At 45.7% G+C, this 25,397-nt stretch overlaps 1 protein-coding gene across 5 annotated transcripts in view; it reads left to right on the forward strand.

Moving 5' to 3' along the window:
• Nucleotides 1-25,397, forward strand: part of LOC113978231 (autism susceptibility gene 2 protein-like) — a 397,184-nt gene that overhangs the window by 239,536 nt on the left and 132,251 nt on the right. Inside the window, exon 3 of one of the 5 annotated variants that reach the window (XM_027705003.1) lies at nt 10,447-12,520. The exons of the other annotated variants lie outside the window; for them this stretch is intronic. Within the exon in view, the coding sequence (XP_027560804.1) occupies nt 10,447-10,605 (159 nt within the window). The 3' untranslated portion in view covers nt 10,606-12,520. Of the gene's footprint in view, nt 1-10,446; nt 12,521-25,397 lie in introns of those variants that run through there. 5 annotated transcript variants of the gene reach the window in all.

Raw genomic sequence — 25,397 nt, forward strand, 5'->3', positions numbered from 1 at the left:
AGCATTGCCTAGATTGGATGGGGGTGAGCTTTGGGCTTTGTTGTTGTGCATTTTGTAGTGGTACTTTGTTAGATCAAGAGCTTCAATACAAGTTAATACTTACATTTCAAGTGTATCACAAGAATAACTAATTTCTCTTTTACATCTCCCTCCTCACTTATCTCGGAAAAGGATATGGTGTGTTGGAGTTGACATTTCAAAACACATGGTGCTGTCCAGATGCAATCTTACTCTTCTAGTGTAAGATTTTCTGCTGTGGCATTTTTAGTGTCCTGGCGACCCTGAACTGAGTGGAAGGTTATGTCCAGTTAATTGTAAGACCAGCTCTCCTGTGTCTGAATTCCTTGCACATCCAGTCACTGACATCTCTACTTGGAAGTTCAAAAGGACAGTCAGTCCTTGCCATGGTCACAGCTGGCTGGAGGGTACAGGCACAGCAGGGCTGTGCAGAGCCCAAGGCTGGAATGCTGCTCTGGAAAGTGCCCCCAAGCTGGGAGAGCGACAGTCCTTTCACACTGGCATTACCACCTAAAGACTCGCAATTTACTGGCCTGTGTTCAGTTCCCAGCTTGGTTTAGACTTTCCAGCATTCCCAGAGAACAGAGGAGCCACCAAGGTGTTGATCTGCCGAGCTGGATGGATGTCCTGGCTCAGTTCAGTGTGTGCCCAGCAGTCCTGGCCTTGGGCTGAGCTGCTTTCCCAGCCCGTGTGGGAGGTACAACACCCAGCACTTGGTGCACTTGTGTGCTGTGCCACTGCTGAAGCTTTTCCTGTGGAGATTGTCATTCCATAGCTGGAATTACCGGCATTAGAGCAAGTCCTAAATGCACAAACCCCCCGTGTGCTGTACAGGGTAAATTAGACCAGTTTCAATTTTGTCACTACAGTGGAGAAAACGGAGTGTGCTGTGCTGGGTGTGAAGATGCTCTGGTGTTGCATACACCAATACCTGGTACCTTCCATGTGTTGAGAGCTCAGGTGGAAGGTGTTACAGAGGTAGAGCAAACTGAAGCTTGTCCAACATTACTGTTTTATTTTCACATCTTGCTGAATAACAAGGCTGCACTTCAGTGTCAATAGTCTATCTGAGCTTCCAATGGACACTACAGAAGCAAGCCAACAGCTGCTTTACACGAACATAACTACTTATTGACAAGAATTTTGCAGTGTGAGTGTAAGAAATGCTGTCAGTTTGGGTACTACAGCTCCTCAATGCACGAAGCTGGCTGTTTTTCTAGGGTGTTTTTGCTGGTTTTTGTGAACACTCTGTTTTAATATTTCTTAGCTTTTCTCAACTGCTTGAAAAAATTGACAAGTCTTTTAGGCAGGTGCTCATACACACTGAGAAGGTGTTTTATGCCTTATTTGCTACTTTGAGGTGCAGAGAAGTTGTAGCAGCAGTGCAGCTACTCTGGGTGAAGTGAGGACTGTGGTGCTCTCTGTGTTCAGTGCCTTGCACTGTGCAGTCCTGCTTGTGGAATATAAACTCCGGGTGCTGATGTAATACAGATGTTAATCAGAATTTACAGTAGTTGAACTGAGCTTGGAATTTAGCCGGGGGCACTGAAAGGGAGCATTAATCAAACGCCACAATTACTGAGCCACACTTTCTGCATTAAAGTAAACTAATGTGGGAGATGCATTACACCCCTAACATCTCAGTGTAAAGGAAGAGATCATGGTAGCAGCAGTCATTACCCTTTACCTTTGGTGTCTGAGTAAGGGAAAGGGCTCTGTAGATGTTAATCTGCTCTCAGAAAGAGGACTTAGGGGGAAAAAAGAAAGAGAGAGAAAAAAAAAAGCTGGGCTCTTTTTAATAAACTAGTGTAATTACAGATCTGTTTAAGTGGAGGCATATGATACGTATGTTTGTGACAATTTTCCAGAGGGATGGTTCGGCTAGTGCTAAATAACCAGGCTCATTTTCCCATAATGCAAATGTTATTCACAAACTATTACCATAATTGATGCACCGAGCCACTGTAGAGTAAATAATGCCTTGTGTGTGGGAAGCAAACTAGAAGTCAATGAATATTAAAGAACAAAATCTCATTTTTAAAGGGAAACTTCACAAGAATTAGAATTACTCTGGAAGTCCAATGGCAGTGCAGGTTCCAGTGGCCTGGCTGTATTTTGGCCATGCACAGACATGAACACACGTGCTCTGGGCTGTGGGCTCCAGGCTGGTCCTGTTGGGGTGCTTTTTCTGCTTGGTGGCTACAGAGCTGATCCAGTCAGCCTGGGAACCTTTGGGCAGATCCTGGGAGCTTCCCAGAGATGTGGGTTATGCCCATGCCAGGCCTCAATAAGGACCTTTCAGGGTGTTCTGTGTCGGGGAGCTGGGATGTGTAGCCCCATGTTTGGGGACATACTTGGTTGTTTCTTTGTCTCTGCCTTCCTGCACTGTGCCAGATTACTTGTTTTGTGTAACACAAGAAGAATTTTGAATCATGCCAAAGGCATGGCTTCGGGTTTATGGGTTGTTATGCTTGTGATGAGGATGTGAGTGGGCTGCCCAGGGCTGCTGGGGGTGGGATCTGAGACTTGCTGGGGTGCTGGGCACGGCTGCAGGGACCTCACAGCTCTGTGTAACTCCTTCCTTGGTCCTTGCTCACAGTCCCTGTGCACAGCCTCGTGCCTTGGCAACTGTTAAATAGGTTACAGCACTTATTGCTGAGGTGTAAATTGCCCTGTAGCCATGGCTGTGCAGAGCTATCGGCACTGCAGCCTCATCTGTGCTGCTATGGATTTTTAGTGTAAAACGTTTTGCTGAACAGGACTTGATTTAGCTGTGGGCATTAGTGCCCTGCCATCTAATCCCTTTTTATGTTCAAAGGGAACTTGTGGTAGTGCTTCAATGTATAATACGTTCATTGCATGCAAAGGTTCTATTTTTTCAGGCATTTCTTTACTCCCCCCCTCCTCACTGGATGTATTTGCTCCCTCATCCCTCTTCCATGTGTAAATGAAGGAGATATATACACACAGTTCCGTACTGTATTGCAGGGCTGTGTTCAGTAGGATGAAATGATGGAATGTCACAGAAATCACTGCTTTCTGCATTTGAGAATTGTGTCATTCCAAACACTTTTGAGTACTGGTGTGTTCTCAGAAGTGATTTTTTTTTTCTCCAGGTAATAAAACCCTGTCCAAATAGTGCTGGAGCTCTACAAACCAGAAAGCAGGGGAAAAAAAATGCAGAACCATCGTATAGGTTTACAAAAGCATCATTTGATCTTTTAATATCACAAGCCATTTTGTCCAGCTGGCAATTATTGTTATTTTTTTAAATTACAGATTATAGCACTGCACCTTTTTCAGAGAGGTTTAAAAAGGCATTTTAAGCCACCTTTGCCTCCCATTGCTGCAGATACTTACACATGACTTCCTGGCACAGTTACATATATATCATATACCATCAGCAGCTCTCCTTACTGCACCCTGATCTAACTCAGTGTGGCAGAAGTACCATATTGTGAGCCATCATGAGCCCAGCTCTTGTGTGCCAGGCTTATGGGCTGTCCTGCTTCTGTCTCAGTCTGTCTCTAGCAGGTTGTAAACCATGAGCAAATGTCTGTTTCTTGTCCTCTGTGGACTGTGTTGAGGTGTCTCTTGAATCTTTCAGGGTTCTGTGGTTGTGCCTCCAAGCCATAATTTCACCTAGAAAGCTGAGCATGTGCCCCAGCTGGGTTACCCCTCACTGTAGCTCATTACAAATTGGCACTTTGCTGGGGGAGATAAAGTACTTCAGACTGTTTTTCTCGAGCTAATCTGTACTCTTTCTCTTTGAATCAGGCAGCCTTACTTATTAGGCTTTATCCTAGTCCCAGGGGAAAGCAGCTGTGAGACCTGACACCACCCTAGGAGCACCTACAGACCTGACAATCTTAGAGCAGCCAGGGAAAAGGTCACTTGCACTTCTAAGTCGTTGCAAAAGAATCTTTCCATAAAGGATGACTCTGGTGGTAGTGCTGGTCTCCTGGACCAATTCATCCTGCATCTCATTGCTCTGAAATGGTGCCAGTCCCAGGAACTTCGATACGCAGGATGCAGCTCATCCTGTGCCTGCTCTAAGTGGGTATTAAAGCATGAGGGCTCTCAGATCCTGCCAGCCCACATGGGATTCAAAGCAGTGACCTAGAGAGTTCCTTTGAAAACGTGCACAGAAGTCCAAACTGACAGCAGCATGTTCATGATGAGATTTTTCGGCAGCACTCAAGATGAAAGAGCAGATGGTGCTGATGGGCGAGCAGGGTTATAAGGTACAAAATGGGATTGTTACCATGTTAATAACAAGACAGCCAATCCCACAGTGTTTCCTAGTAGCCTGGAAGAGGATAGTTCCCTGTGGGCCTCCATGTGACTCACAAATGTCTGGCAACACCGGCCTTGGGACACTTTGGATGCCTCATTTGTTCATCATGTTGGCTCTGAGATGTAGCCACTGCTCCGGGTTTGGGCATTCCGACCCCTTTCCTCACTGCCCATGTCCTGGGAAGCCTTTTAGGTTGTAAAGTATTTCAGTACAGAGCTGGTGTGGTTCTGGGTTACTTCTAAAGCAGAGAGGCTGCTGTGGAACGTGGGTGCTTTGAAGTGAACCAGGTATTTTCAAATTTCGAGCTGGGGGAGTGCTGGTCATGTTGGAAGGCAGGCAGGATCTTCAGCACCTGCACTTCATTTATAGAATCCATGTTACTCTACAGTTCTCTGAGCTTGGGAAAAACTTTCTCTCAGTGGACTTGCAGCTCCCACAGGCTCTGCTCTCAGCCTCATGTAATCTCCCTGGGATCCCTGCTTTGGCTGCTGCATTAGGAGCCACTCTGAACTGAAAAACATTTTGGAATCCTTTTCATTTATACTTATTCCAAATTGCTTTTATTTTTTTTTATTTTTTTTTTCCCCACAGGCTAATTATAAAAATTACTGTAAACATTATCTAAACTTTGTGCTTGTTGTTTATGTGCTATTTCTTTCAGCATCCCCACACTTCACTCTGGTGGTTGGGAAGTGTGAAAGCTATTATGGTAATAGGGAGGAAGATGATTTTCTGCTCTCCTAGTGCCAAGAAGACAGGAATGGATGTAATTCATCTTGGCCCTGCTGCAAATGCATCATCTTGCTTTAGCCTCCCTGCACATACACAGAGGTTCATTTTGCTTGGCATAAGGGTCAGGGCTCTTCAGCTTCCTCCAGGATTGGTGTAGCTTGGCTCTGCTGTGCAAGTGGGTTCTTCAGGGCACTGATACTGCCACATGAAATAGTGAAAATAGGTTTAATACTGTCTGGTTTGCTCCTTTCCTCCCTCCCATGTGGCACCAAGCAGGTAGTCTGACTCACCAACAAACCTGAAGTCAGAGAGTAAAGGAGGAGGTACACACTGCTCTTAGGAGACTTAAAAATGCACTCAGTACTCACTGTTACACTGCACATTGCATTAGTGTGTGATTAGCTTTGTCATGGGGAATAATTGAAATGAACATGGATCGATATCTAAATATACATTAGGGTGTATTAAAAGGCTTAGAACCAATGGTCTGTTAAAAAGGAGGTTATTTCAATTCCTTTGTACACTGTCTCACAGTTGAAATGGTGTATTAGAGTATGGCAAAACCTGCTGAATAAATCAAAGTATGATTATTCTGGGAGAACTGTGAGAATTCTATCAAAACATGGTTCCCTTTGCAGGGCCATATAAAAACACATCGGGATTTTGGCTGTACAAGCTCAGAATTGGAAAAGCACATTATTTCATGTTATTGATGGTGATTGAAAGAGCAGGTGTGGGCTAACGGGGTTTTGGAGGTGAGTGCTGCAGCACCTTTAGGGCTGGATCCCTGCCCGAGGTGGTGTTTTCTGGCAGCCTGTCCCCAGGAGGTGAAGATGAATTGGCAAACAGAAGTGAAGCTGTTGTGTCGTGCACCACACAGACTATAGCTCTATAAAACTGGAGCACCAAATACATCTCAGAGAAAGTGCTGACACTGTAGGTTTGGAAATAAATGGTGTATTTTGTTCTCCTGCAAAGATGAACGAAGTGTTGAAAACTTAAGCTGGTGTGTACTTGGTGTGTGCAAACCTACCCAGCTGTCAGTGTTGTGAGGAATCACCAGGCTCTGCTGGTGCTGCCAGGGGCTATTTGTGGATGATGATGTGGGGGTTTTCAACAGTGTGACAAAAAATGAGCAATCTGTGGCACGATGGGCCCATCCCTGCCTGGCTGAGGGATGTGATGGCTGGAAATTCTGCATCTCCATTCCCTGCACTGCACTTGTCCTTTGATTGCAAAAGGACAGCTCTCGAGGGATGCCGCTGTGCATTTTCCTGAGATAAAATAATAGCTCTGTGTTTTGTGACCCTGGAACTTTAGGTCCTGCCAGATGCTAATGAACCAGTGGAAAACATCCAGGGCCTGGTAATTGCTTTGAGCCACAGCTGTTTGTGCTTGGTACGGGTGGCGGCTCTCGCCTCCTCGGTGGCTGCGCCCTGTGATGCTGCCCCGAGGCCCCCCCGGGGACTCCTGGGTCAGTGCAGGGAGCAAACTTCCTCTAATTGGGTACAAGAGAGCGTGGTGTCCGTGTGGACAGCGGCTCTTGACACCACACATGTGGTGTCTGCAGTGAATCCCGGGCAGGGCTGCAGGGAATGTGTCCTGCTGCAGGGATGGAGGAGCAGTCGCAGCTGGGGAGGCAGCAAGGCTCCTGCACTGACCTGATCTCATTCAATCATGCAGCCAGATTTGTCCTATTTATCCATTTGCTCTTCCAAAAAGCAGCTTTTTGGGTGCAGAAAGTAGAAGGTGCTAATAAAAATCAATGTTTTAATTTTCTTTCTATGTTACTCCCTGTAGGAAGCCTTCTCATCCATTTTTGATGTTTCCATAGTTCTGAAAAGGGCTGGCTGGGGCATTTTACCTTTCAGCATAGGTCAAACTGTCCCACAGGAAGGCAGAATTACAGGGAGAGTGGGGATATTTTTCTGTGGCATCAATGGGAAGTAATTTCTGACAACTACTGCTGTGGAAGGCCGTGATTTGAACCAGCCCAGCTGATCACAGGGAACGGGATTGGAAAGGATTTCACCCCAATTCCCTTCCTGCTGAGCAGAGAAGGGTCGGGCCCTAACGGAGAGTGGGGCTGAGCAGGGCAGGGGTCTAAGGGCAGAGCAGGGCAGAGCAAGGCTGAGCAGCCTCAGCTCCACATACATGCAGTGGCTGTTATTGGTCAATATTGGTGTTTGGATGCCTTGTATAAGTCTTAGTTTATGAAAAGTTCTAAAAACCTCTGCTGGAGGTGAATGAGCAGCCAGGTTCTCAAAGTCACAGCTTTCAGATGATGCACTGAACTGTTATCAGCACTGATAGTATTTTTTAGGTGAGTAATATTGACAAACTGGATTTGAGGATCTGTTTCATATGCTTTATATTTCTATGTGTGCATACAGTTGGAGATGGTAAGTCAGTTGTAAATGTCTTTATTCCATCTCACTCTGCCTATGAAAAAGATACCTAGACCTAGAAAAGGTAAAGAGAGTGATGAAAAGGATCTGTGGAGACATGCACAGCTTCCATACAAGGAGAAATTTAATAGTCTGTGAGTCTCTGGTCCCCAAAAGGTGTAATATAAGGGAGACAAGAAAAATCCGTAAATTCATGATCTGAAGATGATGCAAAGCAAATTATTCTCTTTTATTGGAGTAGAGTACTATGAGACTCCCACTTAAATAACCAAACAGCTGGTTAAAACAGCAAAATGAAGTGACTTTTTGCTTCTGTAGTGAAATTCTGAACCTTGTTCAACATCTTATGGAAGCATAAAGAGGTTCAGCTACCTGTGTGACAAATTCAGGTCCTGTTTTAATACATGTGATCCTGAGGGCACATCCTTGGACGTGAGATTTCTGACATTGTTTCCTTGTGCATCAGGAGGTGTTGAGGCACAGGATGCTGGGCTAGATAGCTCTGCTTTAGTACAGCCCTGGCTGTGCACAGTGGAAGCACAGGAGGCTGATTATATTCATCCTGTAGTTAGTAATGTGATATTCACTGCTCCATGGCATGCAGGGAGCTGGGAGATTTGCAGCCAAATGAATGTGTCACTTTAAACCAGAGTCAGGGAATTGGGCAGTGTTTCTGAACAGGCAGAAGAACAAACATCCTGACCAGTGGCTTCCTGGGATTTATTATGCATTAGTTTCATATGGGTAGTGGTGGTTGGTTTGGTTTGATTGTTGTTTTTTTTTTCCTTACAGATGTCCTTGCACATATTATTTTAAAACATGAGCCTGGCAGCATCACAGCTCACCAAGTGTGACTATAGAGGGGGGGCTGAACAGGGGGTATCAGGAGAGAGCCTGGCTCCCGAGGACTCGCTCCGGTTCCACGGCAGCGTTACTGCAGCTGCAGAATCGGAAAGGAGACATTTGCTTTATGCTTAAGAGGCTTTATTGTTTCTAAACTATATATAGTCCTGTAATCTTTCTTTCGATGGGGGAGGGTATTGCGGGACAGCCTCCAAAGCATCGCTACCCTGCCTGGTGGGCGAGCGAGGGGTTAACGCGGCCGTGCAGGGTCCTCGGAAGGGACCAGCTCATTGTCAGAATAATGTTTAGCCAGGTGTTAATCCGTGTCTGGAGGGAAGTGCTGGAATTCATTATTCATCCCACTGGGGGAGGTCATGGTCCTGGGAGGCTGCCAGCTCCGGAGCCAGCCTCCTGGCTTTACTGACATGTGCCATTTGTGATGAACGCAGCTGAAGTCCATTTGAGGAATGCTGCTGTCAGGCAGCCAAGCTGCCAGCGAGCGGGGCTGAGCGGGGCTGAGCTCGGCAGCTCCCGAGCGGGGAGAGACCGCGCTGGGCGGCGGGAGGGCAGGAGGGGACACGGCAGCGCCGGGCACAGCGAGAGGTTTTCTCCTCTTCTTCCTCTCACCTAAATCCTGCGCTCCCCTTGGAAAAGCGCCCGCTCCGACGGGAAGGGTGCCGGCGCGCTGCTCGCCGTCGGCAGGATAGGTTTGGGTTGCTTTCTGGTTTTTAACGAGGGCAGGAGGTGAGACAATGATCAAGTCAAGTTGGTTCTACGTCAAGTTCAAGCATGCAGAGAAGGTAAGTCCTGCAGGGACACTCGGTCCTGCAGCCCTTCCCCAGCGACCCTTCCCTGGGCAGCAGCGGGGAAGTTTCCCCGCGGGTTGGTTTTCCAGGGATGAGGCTGCGGCGAGAGCCGGAGCAGCGCAGGGCACGGGCTGGGAATGTGGCAGCAACTTCAGCACGGTGCGGGTGGAGGAGAGAGGCTCGGGTCTCATTCCTCCAGTGCTGCGTCAGGAAAAAAAAAATAAAATAGTAGAAGTGGTAGAGATGCGTTTGTTTTCCTCATGTGGAGCTTGAAAGGGAGGGTTTCTGGTTCCCGTTATGAGATGTGACCTGCTTCTGCAGGGAGGTCAGTTCTTCTCTTCTTCTTTAGCAACCAAGTGTTTAATTGTCCATAATTATTGCGGGAAGAAAGAAGTTGTAGCGAGATGTATTCCAAGGCTCTTTGCTGGGGGGTTTACTGCGGAGTTTACTGTATTTCCTATTGCACAGAACTGAGTGCTTTCCGTGGGGTTTTCCTTTGACACTCAGCTCCCACTTTACGTCGCCTGCCCCTCGGTACCCAGATGCCTGGGGGAAACGGAGCGACGGGGATGGGGAGAGGACGGACCAAGATTGCAGCGGGTACCTGCAGCTTAACAATGATGCATTTTCACTGGAGATCTCCCTGGAGGGTTTCCTGCCCCGGGTTAGAGGCTGGTCTGGTTGTCAATAGTGCTGAGACACCGTCGGTATGTGGATGTAGCTTTGCTGTTTTCTTTAATCCAGCAAAATAGGGAAAAGAGCTAGACAACTTTTTTTTTTTTTTTTGTGAAAATACTAAGCAGCCTCACTATCTGTTCCCTAAACATCCTCGAGCAGTTTGCAACTTGCTGTTCTTAAAACCGAGAGGAAAGCCATGCATGTGCTGTTAGACTGCAATTTTCTATTCTGGCAAATAGTCCCACACTGATTTATTTCTTGTCTTTGTGCCTGAAGTTATACTGCACTCAGTGAAAGCATATATATTTCATTTAACAAGAAGCATTTATATTTCATTTAACAGGATTGTCCTATCATTTATCCCAGGCTGCAAATAGCATATTTAACAGTCTCAGATGTAACTTCCATTTTTGTTTGGTTTGGGCAGTCTCAAAAAGGCTGCAAAACCCACATTATTAGGCATTTATATATTATCTCCTTGATGTTTCTCTATAAATATCTATATCAAAACAAATCACCTCAGCATATTTACCATATGGAAGTTCCTGGAAATAAAAACCTGAGGAAATCGGTAGTTATTTGCCAGTGGGTGAAGCTGGCTATTTAAAACTCATGGGATTTCTTTTACATTTTGTGATTCAGTTTTTTTTTTTCTTTTTCATAGCCCTTGCAGTTCATTCAGAAAGCCCTCGAGTCCCTGAACAGAGCAGATAATGTTCCTGCTTTGCTGTCACTGGGTGATTCTCTGTGTGTGTTACATAACCTGTCATACCAGCTTTGTCAGAGACAGATATTTTTGAGATCTACAACCTGGGAAATTTGATCATGGATGAAATCCAGGAAACTCATTTAATCTGTATTCTTAGAGTTACTTGTGCCTTTACAAGACTTTCTTCCGATTCACCAGGGAAGTTGCCAAGTCTGTTCATCTGTTGGGGTGGGGGGAAAATCCCCAAACCATAATGCACACACTTAGGAAGACAAAAACTGAAGTGCATGCCTGGTCTTTTATTGGATTTCCTGTGTGATAAGAGGCTGTTATCCATTTGGGTTGAAGTGGGGGTTTCTTAATGGGAGGCTCAGGAGAAATTTTGGTCTTGGCTATGAGGTGGGGCTGTCCCCCTCACTGAACACAGGATTTTGTGTCAACATTCTTATTGTGGCTGGGGCTTGTTCTGCATTAGCTTCAAGTCTTGTCTGTCTGTGAAAGTTGTACTAGTATGGCTTGGGTGTGAATTGGCACTGAATGTATTAAACTGGTGCAGTTCGCTGGCGGGACTCTCTGGGCACACACTCCGTGAAACAAGTGTTTCTGTGATAGTGTAACCACAGTGGCTTAAAAAATTAGGTCAAATTCTTTTGCAACTCCTCTGTGTTGTCAAGGTTTTAGAAATTGGGTTTATGTGAGCTAAGCTGAAGAACCTTTGAAATTCTCAAACCAGCTTTTTACGGCAGTTTGTCTAAGTGGATTTAGAATCTCACTTGGAGATGCAGTTTCTCCTCTTCAGCTGACACAAGTGTGGGCTGCTGCAGGAATGAGTGCTCCCACTCCCAGTTGTCAGCAGTAGTGTTTGTGCAGCCACCTGGGGAAGTGACCCAACCCGAACTGAAGGGGTTTTACTCCTTTTTTGGGCTGGCTTTGTTTTCAGGCAGGTCAGATGTGTCCCAGCTCACCACAAGTGTACAACAGGGTGTACCTGGGAATACCTGGGTGAGCGTGAGTAGAAAGGACAGTGATGTCTCTCCTGGCAGCAGCCTGTGAAAATTAAATTAATTTAAGTTTACTCTCCTCATGTGGAAGTGTTACATAATCTCTGTTTAAGGGAGGTCATTTTAGGTTAGGGAAAGGTTGGGTCTCTGCCCTGCCGTCAGTGCAGTATCTTGGTTAATCAGAACTGGAGCTGCTCTTCCTGTGAGTGCTGCAGTGCTGACATGGCACTGCTCCCTCCTAATTCTCTTGTAAAGAAGTTCATTGACATTTTTATTAGCTGGCTGGCTTTGCTGAAGTTGATGTCCTTGCCTCTGGCCATTACAAATATTTTCTCTTTTTTTTTTCTTTTGATTTACTTCGGAAGATGTTGACGACTGAAGGCCCCTCTGTGATAAAGCATATATATTTATATACATGTCAGAGGTAACTCTGCAGGCAGCTTATATATTGTAAAATATTCCTTCCCATATAGATTGTCAACCTGTTTTATTCTCTTGGCATCACTACACTTTCCTGCCATAAACTGTTTATTGATTGGGTTTGAACGCTGCTCATCCTGTTTGGATTATCTGCAGCCTCTGCAGATAGACCTGAACCAAGGTGTGCTGATGGAACTTGCCTGAGCTTCAGAGATTCAACCCTCAGGGGTCTTCTGGGAGCTTCATCGGGTTCACCTGGCACCTTGACATCTCTTAACCAGTTAGTTTAGGTTATCTGCCTGCTTGTGCAGAGCCTGGTTTGTGCTGGTGGGCAGTGGTCATGCATCTGCAGCTGCAACACAAAGCCTGCAAAATGATCTTCAACTATCTGGATGCTCACCTTTTATCCTAAAGACATGTTGGAACTGGAAACAGAAGAGAGAGGCATTGGCTGTATCGATGTACTTTGCTGTGTTAGTTTGCTCAAGTCGTCCAAACAGTTTTTTTAAGTTGTGTAAACAAGCACTATAAACCCTTTCACAGCAATGTATTTTTAATTGTGATTAAAATAATCAGATAATAAAACTAACTAAAGTAGAAATCCACACAATTTCGTCTTTGAGTCTGCTGTCATGTTAATTGCTAACATTCTGAAACACAAACTAAAAGGGAGCCTACTGGATAAACCCCAAAGTTTTTATGTTTACCCTCTCAGAGATCTAATATAAGGTCGTTTGGCCACGAGCCACTTTCACACAATACCCGTATTCAGCCTGAGTGCATTTACACTGGAATTAAAATTCAAAAGCTCCATGCAAATAATAGTGCTGACACTAGGAAATCAGTTTGATCTGAGGGGGAAAGAAAAAAGGCAAACTCTTGGAAAATCTATGAAATTCTAAAAGTGTGGGAGATGTGTGGAGAGAGGCAGTGTGAGTGGGCAGTCTGGCTTCACGTGTTGCTTGCCTGGGTGGGAGGGAGCTGATGGGTGAAGCTGGAGGACTTGAAAGGTTTTGCATTGTCCTTGAAAAGCCCTGTCCCTTGTTTGAGGTTCATTGATAGATATTGCTGAAGTGAAGCTTAATTTTCCTGTTCCCAGCAGTTCCCAAGGGAGAGAAGTGCTGTATTTCTAGCTAGAAAATTAGATTAAAACACCCAGTACCTAGATCCAGGGTGCATTCATTTCATCCTCTCCTATAAGACTCTCACTGCTCTGAAAGGCAGTTTACAGTTTTGACAGCTAAAATAAAAAGCCTGAAGGATAAGCAACCACTTTAAATGTTAGAAGGGCTTCATTTCCAGCAGAAAGATTTCAATTACAGTCATTTTCCTCCGGTAAGTACAAAGAGGTAAATGGAACCCCTGTTTCAAATGTTAAACTCACAGACTACATTATTACCAGTTGTACTTTGAAAGTAAAGGATAAAGCCAATCTAAATCAAAGCCCTGATTCCAAATTACTTTTTAAGAGTATGATGAGGTCTGCACCCGGTAATTCAACCACTCTGCATTGAGCAGCACAGAGCACATCAAATGTGACTTCCATTAGACCGTGCTGCTCTTCCGGGGGGATCCAGGCAGGAAGCGTCTTTCTCCACAAGCACTGAGAGCTGCATCTTGAAAGGGCTGCTCTGCAGCTGGAGATTCATGAGTTGGCTGTATTTTTAGAGAAATTAGGTGGGTTTTTTTCGTCCCCGACTCTGCTCGTTATTTGTCGTGTCCCTTTCAACAGTAATTTGACAAAGGTTTGGTTGTTTATCTCCTGTGTGGCACAACCTCTTCTCCCTCCCGCTCCCTGCAACGAGGTTTTTCATCCGAGACCACTTCCTCCCCTTGCTGGGGTGGGGAACACATTTTCAGGAGTCTGTGGTTTTGAGGCCAGATACTGAAATGTGCACAGTGTTTGCATAATGCAGTGGCTCTAAAGAGCCTGATAGCCAAGGTGATAAATCAGTCTGGTGACCTGAGCTCACCGAAACATTCATTTTCCCTGGAATGATGAACTCTTCCAGAAATCTGTACCCACGGCTGGGTGGAGTCAGAGATAGCTGCTTGAGTCGGTGGCTTTCTGGGTCAGACCTATGCCCAGAAGCATCTGAGGAGCAGCAGGGATTTAACCAGCCTGCTCCTAGAACCGCTCCCTGTTCCAGTGGCACTGAAACCCCTCCTTGCTGGTGCCTGGGAGGTGGGAACCCACCTGGTTTTGCTCCAAAAGTGTTCACTGGAGATAACTGTGCTAATTTTATTTATTTATCTTTGCTACATGTTTTCCTCGTTGCTTTGTAGATGGATTTTTGCAGGTGTGAAATCAGATGTTGCTCCTTAAACCGGTGGGGATGATCAGCAAAGGGTTGTGTCTTCCTGAATTACTCAGCAAAGACACCTGGTTCACTATTTTTATCATTTTTAGCTGCTGAAATTTTTTTCTTTCCTGCCTATGAATATTAGAAGTTCGCATTTTTTTTAGTTGTGTTGCAACTGTGACTGCCAGCATTTTAGGGAAATGAATGAAATTCGTCGTTTTATGTGCTTGTGAACAGAGATTGGACCTAACGAAGGAAAATAGATGTAGGAATTTAATTGACTTGTAAATATGGGTTATTATAAATCATAAAATGGTGGAATGGTTTGGGTTGGGAGGGACCCTAAAGATCATCCCATTCCACCCCCTGCCACGGGCAGAGACACTTCCACTAGCCCAGGTTGCTCCAAGCCCCATCCAAACTGGCCTTGGACTCTTCCAGGGATGGGGCAGCCACAGCTTCTCTGGGCAGCCTCTGCCAGGGCCTCCCCACCTTCCCAGGGAAGGATTTTATCCCAACCTCTAATGTGCCCTTGTGCTTCAGGAGCCTGTGCTCACTTGGACTCAGCTCTTATCCCGCCTGGTTTGGCTGAGTGACCCTGTGACTGCCATTAAGCCCCGTCACAGAGACCTGCCTTGCTTCGTGTTCTGGCCTTTTATTATTGCATTTTGATGTTATCTGGCCTTTCTGCCAACACAAAGAGGTCAGAGGACGGTAAGTGGTTGCTGGTGGTGGGTGCAGCCTGCACAGCTGGTGTGCTTTGCTTGAGGCTGGCAAGGGAGTCTGAGGACATTTTTCCCTTCTTCCAGCCTCAGAGGCCGGGTTGGGCTGGAGCACCAGCACTGAACGTGGGCTTGTGTCTCCCTGGCCTGGTGAGCCCAGAGAAGGCAGGCAGGGCTGAAAGCCAGAGGAAGAAATGCCATCCACCCCTGTGCAGTGTCCAGCCCCAGAGGGATGGGAGGTGGGCTCCCCACGTGTGCTCAGGGCCAGGCTGCCCCTCGGCTTTCATCTGCTCCCAGGGCTGAGTGAAGTGCAGCCAGACCTCCCACGAGGAATAACATGCTGCACTGTGAGCCATGTGCAGGTCCCTGCTCAGGCCTGCTCCCCCTCCTTTTGGCTGCACTTTCTGTTCAATTGAAAGCGGTGGATGGGCCGTGGAATTGGCAGGCAGGCTCTGTTTGTTATATTCTCCACCTGGCCTTACGGTCATGAAGTTAGCTCAGAGTGCTGAGCATTTAGAGCAGAAAGAACACTGGAGATCGCTGGGCTTTGTAATGTTTACTTATTTATCTTGATTTAAACTGATCTTGCTCCAATTCTGCCAATTGTTTGGACTCAGACCAGTTCTTGGGAGAGCTCTTGTGTGGTTTTGGATAGGGGCATTTAACTAAGCCGTTAAATCTTCCTGATTTCTTTCAGTGTTGCAAACTGAACATTTGCAGTTTGCTTTTCGCTCTAAATGGTTGTCACTAAGGGCCTTTAAGTTTGCTAGGCTTTGCTGGGAATATGGTAGAGATTTAAAGACCTTTTTCTTCCTTGAATCCGGGGCAGTTGTTGCATCCTGTGTGACAGGATGACTCAAGGGCTGCTCCTGCCTGGACAGGATTTGGGAGCCCTGTGGGACTTGCAACATTAGGAAGTCCAAGCACCACCCGCTTTCCCCGTGATTTTTCTCACAAAGGGAGTCACTGGAGCAGAACTATTTAAACATCTCAGTGTCACTTCATGATCCTCCCACTTATAAGTGGGAATAGGTGTTGTTTTTTTTCAACTGGAGCCATTTTTTGGACAGCTTTGTCTTAGTACAGTTTGGGATCTAGACCTGAAACTTTTCCATTGTTAGTTCTTGTTTTTTGCATGTGAGACTAAGAAGAACTGAATACCAATGGGAATAGTCAGTGGCAGATAAAATAGCAAAGAGAAAAAAAAGCCCTGTTACATTCTTCTGATGTAAATTTTTAATCAAATGTATTTTCTTCTGTTAAGCAACTTTTACAGCCCACTGCACAAAACATACAACCAAAAACCTTTGCACAATGAACTGCATGTAATAGGCTAGCAATGCATCCATTACACGTTTTTAGGTCTGTAATGCATTTAAATCCATTTTTGTGTGCACGGCAGTGTAGCCTTCAAAAGATAATTAGAATTTGCTCAGTCTTGCTTTCATAGTTCCTTAGGTTTTCTTCGGATTGCAATGCTTTGGAGAGCTTCATTAGAAGTGGTCTTTTCTGTAACAAGAAGGAAATACAATTTGAATACATTAGAAAATACAGTTCTCAATACATTAGAAAGCTGGAAGCTTTGTATCAAAATTTCTAAAATGACTGTACAGCCATTGGTATCAGTGAACACTGTTCTTCAGCACAGCTGGATTGAAGAGCTGGTAGATGGTAGAGTAGGTTGTAATAGCAGTGATAATTACATTAAATAACAGTTCTCAATCTGAATAATTAGAGGTGAGTTTTGTAGCAGGATGTGGATGTAGCAGTACCCTTTTTACTGGTGACCAGACTCAGCACTTGTCATCACCATTTGTGTGTCTTCTATACGAGGACTCCTCCCGGGGGGCCCTCATTTGACACCAAGGTCCTGCCCTGGCCTCCCCACTGGCCAGTCAGGCCTCCAAGCAGTCAGTCCTCTGCCTCCATTTCAGCATCCCTGTTCTAAATTTCCCAAGCCACCTCTGTTTCAGGACTCCAGCTCCCCTTTGGCATCTGCCCACACACCGCTGGGCTGGACCTTGCTGAACTCTGCTCCAGGGTGCAGTGAGGCTGCTACTGGTTGTAGCAATCCTGGCCATATTGGAGACATCTGAAAAAGTGTTTTCTTTGTGGTTTGACAGAATCATAGAATGGGTTGGGTTGGAAGGGACCTTAAAACTCATCCCGTTCCACCCCCTGCCCTGGGCAGGGACACCTTCCACTAGCCCAGGTTGCTCCAAGTCCTGTCCAACCTGGCCTTGGACACTTCCAGGGATGGGGCAGCCACAGCTTCTCTGGGCAACCTGTGCCAGGGCCTCCCCACCCTCACTGCGAAGGATTTTATCCCAATATCCCATCTAACCCTACTCTGTCAGTGTGAAGCCATTCCCCAATGTCCTGGCACTACATGACCTTGGAAATAGTCTCTCTCCATCTTTCCTGTCGGCTCCTTCAGCTACTGGAAGGCTGCAATTAGGTCACCCCAAAGTCTTCTCTTCTCCAAGCCGAGCAATTCCAATTCTCTCAGCCTTTCCTCACAGCAGAGCTGCTCCATCCCTCTGATCATCTCGGTGCCCTCCTTTCTGGGGGGATTGGCCAAGCAGGGTGTGCTTTCCCCAAGAGCTGGCAGGCACTGGGGTTTGCCTCAGGCTGGGGTGGTGTGGGCAGTGAGCTCTGCCCTGGGGTGGCAGGAGGAGGTTCTGGGGTGTGCAAAGCCCTTGTCTTGGGCGATGAGCCGTGGTGAGACCTGCTGGGTGGGAGGGACCCTTCTGGGGCTGAGGAGAAAGCACAGGCTCAGGCATTGCTGGGCACACAGAAATGCAGAGGAATTCCTTTGAAACGCTCTTTGGGGCCCAGCTTCTGACTTGTAGGCCTGTGGTATGATCACACTGTAACCAGTAACATGTAGGTACTTGATAGATTATTATTCAGGACACAGTAGATGAGAGAAACTGGCTGGGGGGATGTCACACACAATCTGTTCTTTTAGACTTGCTCTCTGTTTTGAAGCTAGATTCACCAATTCTGTAGATGGGAATTAAAAAAAAAATAAATCTATGGGCTTACTCTGATTTTTAAATTTTTTATTTTCCCCTCCTGGACTTCATTTGCCTGAGGGCTAGTTCTGCTCTTTAATTATTTAAGAACTGGGTTTTGTTTACAGTTTGTAATAAAACTGATAAAAGATTAACAAGGTGCTTGTGAATCATTTTAAGCAAATTAAAGCTTTGAAGACTTACAACAGCAAATATTTGAGAACTGTAAAGCAGAAAAAATAAGAACAGACCAGATAAGATAATCAAGTTATTGGATTTGTTTGGGAGAAAAAACATTCTTGTTTGCAATCAGACGTGAGAGCAGCATTGCCTGCTCTATCAAATATTTATGGGTGCTTTTAGCAAATTTGAAGACACTGCTTGTATGAAGCAGCACCAGGCATGTTAAAATACTGTTTTATTACAGTGTAGGGTAGGTACATGGATAGAGCATGGCTTGGAGAAGGGATTCCGAGTGGAATTACAGGTGTCTAAGTTCCCCCTAGTATCAAGCCTGTGCCAAAGCACATGTACCTTGTGCTGCATTTAGGGACTCTAGTGACCCTTCCCCAAACAATCCTAATGCAATGATGGACTCTAAGCTGATTTCCATGCAAGAATGAAATTAGGGAGGTTCTAACTCAATTTCTGTGCAAGAAAGAGATCTTGGGGTTTTATCGATATTTCCTTCAAAACATCAGTACGTTGCTCAGTAGTGGTAAAAAAGACTAACCTACTAAAATTAGGGAATGTACTAAGAGTGGAACAAGGAACATTGCTATGATGGAACAGAAATTCCTGATTTGACCCTGTCCTGGACACGTGCTGCTCTCCTCATCCCCTCTCCAAAGACTTGCAGACATCAAGTGCTCAGCAAAGAGCTGCAAGGCTGTTCAGAGGTGTCAAACTGCCTCTGTGTGAGGAAGAACTAAACAAACTAGAACCCTTCAGCTGTGTGAATAGGTAGAGGAGATGTGACAGAGGTCTGTGAAATCAGGCAGGACACAGGGAGGATGGGAATTGTTCATTGCCTTCTGACACAAGCACTTGGAGACATCAAAGGAAGTTGGTAAACTTTCTCAAAGCCAGGTTGAAGGAGAGCAGATGTAGGTGGTTCTTTAGGAAGGTGTTGACCAGTGCAACCGGTTGCCAAGGAAATTGGGGATGCTCAAAGTTTACATTGCTTCTGGGAAAGTGGACAAATTAGTGGAAAAGAAATCAATGGATTGCCACTGAGCAGGCAGGAACCCCACTGGGAACTCAGTGAGCTGGAAGTGACTGGAGGTGGAAGCAAGGAGGGGAAAAATGCAGGTATATAAATAGAGAGAGACAGGAGTATTATATTTACTTAGCCTATTTTTGTTCTCTTCCTTTGGACACCCATTTATGGCCACCGTTGGAAAGAGGATGCTGAGCAAGCTGAGCCTTTGATCTGGCCCAAGGCAGCCTTTCTCTGTGCTGGTGCCACTGGGACAGCTCTTTCTGAAACATCTTGTCTTACATGATGACTGCTGTATAAAATGGGTGTTCTCCAACACCCACTGAGCTCAGCTGCTGTGGATTTGACTGTGGTTGTTACCTTCAAACAAAGGCACATCACATGGTGATTACAGTGTGGTATTAATAGCTGGATTCCTGATTTTCTGCTGATAGAGCTCTGGGTCTGGGAAGAGGAATCTCCACTTCTATGAGCTTCATTTTCTCCATCCATAAAATGGGTGTGAGGGCACATGTGTTGTCAGGAGTATTATCTGTGCAGCATTTTGAGAAGAATTACAATGCACTTCTTTGAAGCTATTGGACAAGATACAGAACCAAGAGAAGGCAAGCAACATTTCTATTGCAGTGTCCCCAGAAAAGTTTGAAGAGGGTGAATTATTGCATTCCAAGGCTCTTCAGCACCCCAGTGAAAAATCAGGACAAACCTTTAGGCCTAAATTATGTTCACAGTTGAATGAGGTGACAGGAAACTTCTGGGGCAGATGAGGAGAGTTGGAGTCTAATTAAATGGTGTAATTTTATTCCTTTGGGGATGAGCTGTGAAAGCCAACACGGTAACACTGCAGGTTCAAAGGTCTGTGTGTAGATCTTAATCTGCTTAAAAGATGGGGTTGAATTTCACTGACTGTATCAGAAACTCAAGTTCAGTAACTAAATAGTTCCTTTCTTGAGCATCCAAATATAAACTGTGAAAGAAGGCAGAGGAGCTTAAAGGAGGTGAATTAAGCTCTGCCTGTGCACAAATGATAGAAATATTCTAAAAGCTCTGTAGCTGGTCTTTCCCCCCTTTTTCAGCTGGCATCACTGCCTGACTTTGATGGCAGCTCTGACATACCTTGTTAGAGTTGTGCTGAGAGGCAAACATCTCATCTGTAGGTCGCAAAAATGATTTTGATGTCTCCTTTTGCCTTCCCCTGTAGCTGATGTTTCTGCTTTGCTCTCCACTCCTGCAAATGAATCCCACCCGGGGTGGTGGGGCCGACGTGGGTGTCGGGGCAGGGCAGCGCGTGCCCGTCTCGGGGAGCAGGGGCTGCACGTGGGTTCAATTACTCTGTGGCTTTATTCAGGCAGGATTTGTAGCTCCCAGTGTTCTACACAATACAGATGTTAGAGATGAACAGATAGTGATTCTATTTCCTTGTTTAGTGTTCTGTCATTCCTGTGTTGTGATCAATCTTTGTCCAGCCTTCTTGAAACTTCGCTTGTGTTTGGTGTGTTCCCCCTGACTGTCAATGACCTCCTTTAAAAGCCTCGGATCTGTTCCATCTGGTCCCAGGAACTTGGCAGCTTGTGTGGCGAGCAATAGCTGTTTTTTTTTTTCCCTGTGAGTGCTAGTACAGAGAAGTCAATTCATGGCTAAAAAGATTAAAATCCCTAAATCAGAAAAGCTGGAAAAATATAACAATTGCAACTCTGCCAAGGAAGTGCTTCTTGTTGGATTAAAAAATCTTATGACAAGTTGAAAGAGAGAGATTTGGAAGGGTAATTCAATTCTGTTGTCAATCCAGGAGAGTTAGAGCTGAAACTGTGTTAGAATACATTAACAGCACTGCCTGGACAGAGATGATCAACTGCTTCTCAGAGGCAATTTCAAGCTTCTATTCTGCCTCAGTTTATGACCTGGTTTGGATTTCCTGACCTCGATGTCTCTGAGGTTCATCACCTGCTGTGGTCAGAAAAGGTCTCTGCTTGCATGTCCAGAGGTCCTCTCTGAAATAAACTGTGTCCTTCTGCAGTTGAACTGGGGAGTGGGAGCTGAAATGGAAAAGGGTCAAGCTGGCAAGTTTGGAGAGAGAGAGGCATCCATATGGAACGTTGGAGGTGTTACGTATTCCTTGCACGCCAAGGAAGCATCCCCTGTTCTTGTCAGGGATTGGCAGCAGTTGGGCACAGAGCTGCAGCTCTCCAGGATGAGGTCTCTGGGTGGTGGGAGGAGAGAACAGCTTTTACCTTCTGGGGATGGCCCCGAGGGTGGGTGTCTGCCTTGGGTGTGCTGTTGGGGTTGTGCTCCTGAGGATTGTGTGAAACCATGTAGGAAGGGCAGCACTTTGCAGCAGGGTGGTGCCATCAGCCCACCCCTTCCTGCTGGTTCCTGCTCCTGCTGGCGTATTCACCAGCTTCCCAGACTCTTTTTTCCCCTTCCTTGTGAAAAAATGAGAAACCAAAGAGAAGCCAAAATCATCTCCCTCTTTGGCTCAAGGTACAGGTTGAAGTTTTGTTGTTTTGCCTTAGAAAAGGGGCTTGCTCAGTGCTCAAATATCACTGTGGCGTGTTAGTGAGAGAAACTGGGAGCACAAAATCCCGGTTTTCTTCTCAGCACAGACAGAAGATGATAGAGAGAGATGTGGGTCCTTCCACTGTCCGTGGAGGGAGATTACTGAAAGAGATACTGCTTGTGACCTCATTTAAGTAGTCACCTCTGAGAGCAATAGAAGGTATAAATCTAAATCTCTAATAAATCTAAAAAAATACTAGATTTACTGAAAAGTGATCCAAAAAGTACCCTGGCATAGTGGCCCTTAGATTTTATATTGCATTCTTTGTGCCTTGTAGGTTTGTGTGGGGTCAGGACATGGGTTAATATAAAAGCTCAGTCCTTTCAAAGACACCTCTTTGTTAAACCCACGTCTCTCCTGGCTCTAGGCAGTGGACTGATTACATGGATATCTTACACAATCATGAGAAATATTTAAAAACAATTAGCTATGGATGTTTGATGGGACCACCTGCCTTGGGAGGTACTTCAGCTGATTGCTGTAGGGCACTGGGTCGTGAGTGACCCATGTGGGGTCTTGCACCAGAAAGGGGAGGGATAGTGAGAGCTCTCTTAAAAACTCATAGGTTCAAAATCAGGGTTAAGTTTCCCTTCTCATTCTGGGCAATTCAGACTTGGATCTTTTCTCCTCTAACTTCAAGCATGTAAATATGTCTGAATTAGGAATTTCATCTCCTTAAGGTCCCTGGCTGTGGTAGGAGAGAAATGAGCCCACTCCAGGGCCTGAATGCTTTTTGAAGGTTCCCGACTTTCCTTGAGAGTGCACAGCAGCCCAGGCAATGAGGCCTTTGGGTTAGTTGTTTGATTTGAAGACTTATTTATGGGTAGGTGAAATCTCGCATCTCTGTGTAAAAGGGATATTTTTTAATTTCTCCCTCTCCAAAGGGTGACCAGGTTAGGAATGTTGGAGGCATCGGGGTGCATCAATGGGCTTGTCTGCCTCCAACACAGGGAGCAAGTGTCTGCTCAAATATTCTGAGTGATCCTTTTCCATGAAAATGAACAAGCTATAGATGTTCCTTGATCACGAATCTGGCAGCTTTACGCTTGTGTTATGTTGTTTTTACCCAAAGCAGCACTTGCAGGACCCCGGGACAGTCAGAGCCCGACCGCAGCCACACTTGGCACCGTGTGCGGTGACACAAGGCCTGCCCTGAGAGCTTGGCAGCTGAAAGGGCCTTACAGGACAAGGCTGTTCACAACACTGAACAAATATAAACCAGCAAGTCTCTCAGGGATGGAAGTGACTGCTGGAAGTGTGGATCGCTGTCCAAACTGCACAGTCAGTGGCAGGGGGAAAGCTGGCTGTGACCGCAGGTCACCCACGCAGCACTGGGATGGTGCTGGGCTCATCCTGCCCTCCCTCCCTGGGCTCAGAACGAGCACTCCTGGCACTCAGCACATCACTGGACACTGGATTGCAAAAGCTTTGCATCTCTGAGACCAGTGATATAAATATACAAGGAAATATGTGAGCTCTAAAGTCCAGCATATCCTTTGCTGTCACATCAATTCTTTCATCCTCTTCAGCTGAAAAATTCAAAACAGAGCCTGTGTCTCAACAGTCAGTGCTCAGTATTGACCTGGGAAGAGTTGCCTGCATAGTTGCAAACTGATTTTTATCATGGCCATAGTCAAAACTCAAAAGATTTGTGTAGAAGTGTCTGTGTGTGGGCACATTTATACGTGTAATGTAATACTTCAAAGTTTAAACATCGCATGTAGTGTTTAATATATAATTACATAGGCATGCAATATTTCTAGGTTTAAACATAGACAGACATAGGTACAGCATTGATTGGATCTGTATGATTTTGATATAGAGACTAATATTTTTCCACTTTGGCACAATTCACTGAGGTGTATATAAGAAAATAGCAGTAACCTTTAATTTCCTTCAACGATCCTGACTCGCACAATCAATGCAGTGAAAGCCAACGTGTCTGGCTGGAGATGCACTAGTTGGGTGCCTCATGAGCATTGCAAAGGCTGGGAGGCAAGATAGCAACCTGGGAATTTCATGGAGACCTTTTCTGATATGTGCTTCTGTTTTGTGGCAGGGGAATTTTTGTATTATTCTATAGATGTTCTTAGTCTGGATTAGGGCTTAGCTAAAATCAAAATTGTGGAGCAGCTTCATCAGTATGTTTACTTATAGGCAGATCCTTGCATCTTCCCAAGACTGATGAACGAGTTAAGCTTTAAGGGATCAGTGAGAAACAGATGCCCAGATTCCCTGCGTGATGTTGAATATTACGCCAAGCATGTATTTGCATCTTTTGATGCCTGACTGAAGATCTAGTGTGGGGTGTTTCTGTATGGCTGCACTGGCTTCACTGTGGAAGTGTTACCTAAGTCTGGTTAATGAGCCAAAGCCATGTTCGCCTCCTGGAGCTTTCCTGAGTCTGCCCCAGACCTTGTCCTCGTTTTATCAGTTTAGTGGTGTGATCACACACAACCATGACACACAATCCCAGCAGAATGTACACTCATGGTGGCAACCAGACAGCAGCAGGTCGATGCCATCAGCTAAGGATGAATTTTTAAGGGAATAATAATGGGATTGTATCCTGACAGACCCTTGCCTGTCATACAGTTAGTCTATTTCTGAAATGAGGGAATGCCTCCTTTTGCATGTAAGAGCACCACTCTAAAAGCCTGAGGGACTTGCCCAGAGAAATGTTATGAACTAAGGTGAGGGCAAGGTTGTATCTGGGGTTTGGCCAGGTCAGGTTTATCTTTCATTTCAGAGGGGTCAGGGTTTGGCAGTGCCTCATCCAGGCACACGCAGTCTCTGTACAAGGCAGACTCTCCTCTCAAAAGAAACACAGTGGTGGTTGTGTTGTCATTAATGGTGGTTGTGTTGTCATTTTTTCCCCTTCATTAGATCAAATACAGGAGCAAATAGTCTGGAGCACAAGGCCCCCCTTTCCTGATGGAGCTGGAAAGGTTCCTGCAGCGGGGCCCAGGCACTGCCGTGTGCTGGAGGTGTCCTGTCCCACCAGGCAGGGCAGGAGCTCTGGGGGTGGGTTGGTGCTGGCTGAGCTCCCCTGGCAAGAGCCCTGACAAACAGATTTCCCTACTGGAAAATGACATTAAATTAAATAGGTATCAGCCTGCTACTCTGAGAGCTGAATGTCAGTGCTAATAAACCAGAGGCTCCATCTTTCCCAAAGGACCTTTGGAATCAATTGAAAGCTGCGTCCTCCATCCCCCTTTCCCAGCGGGGAAATGTTACTCTGCTGCTGTGCCACTTTGTGTCCTCGGAGTGAGCAGAGACTATCAGCACACCGTGCTGATTGACAGGATTGCTCCCAGCACTGGGAGGAGAGGAAGTGACCTTAAACACTGGGGTTGTGGTTCTGTTTTGACTGTAAGAAAATACTTCTTTTTTCCCCCCTTTCCTTTTTTAAAACATTGCCCTACCAGCCTGGCTTTCTATTCATCTGCATGTATTTTTTAAGGTCTTAACTCCTTCCCGCCCTGAGGTGGAATTAGATAAGCTTTGAACGCAGTTCAATGTCATTTGTTTAAAAGAAAAAAAAAAATTAAAAAAAAAGAAAATAAAAAGAAGAGAGAGAGACTAAAGAAAGAAAGGTGACCTTGCAAAGTTGCCTGTAGAAAAAGATCTCTCTTATCATGAGCCTAAAGTAATTAGCTTTATTTTT

This window comes from Neopelma chrysocephalum, unplaced genomic scaffold (genome assembly GCF_003984885.1).
Source record: "Neopelma chrysocephalum unplaced genomic scaffold, ASM398488v2 Primary Assembly neopelma1_299, whole genome shotgun sequence".
NCBI classification, from domain to species: Eukaryota; Metazoa; Chordata; class Aves; order Passeriformes; family Pipridae; genus Neopelma; species Neopelma chrysocephalum.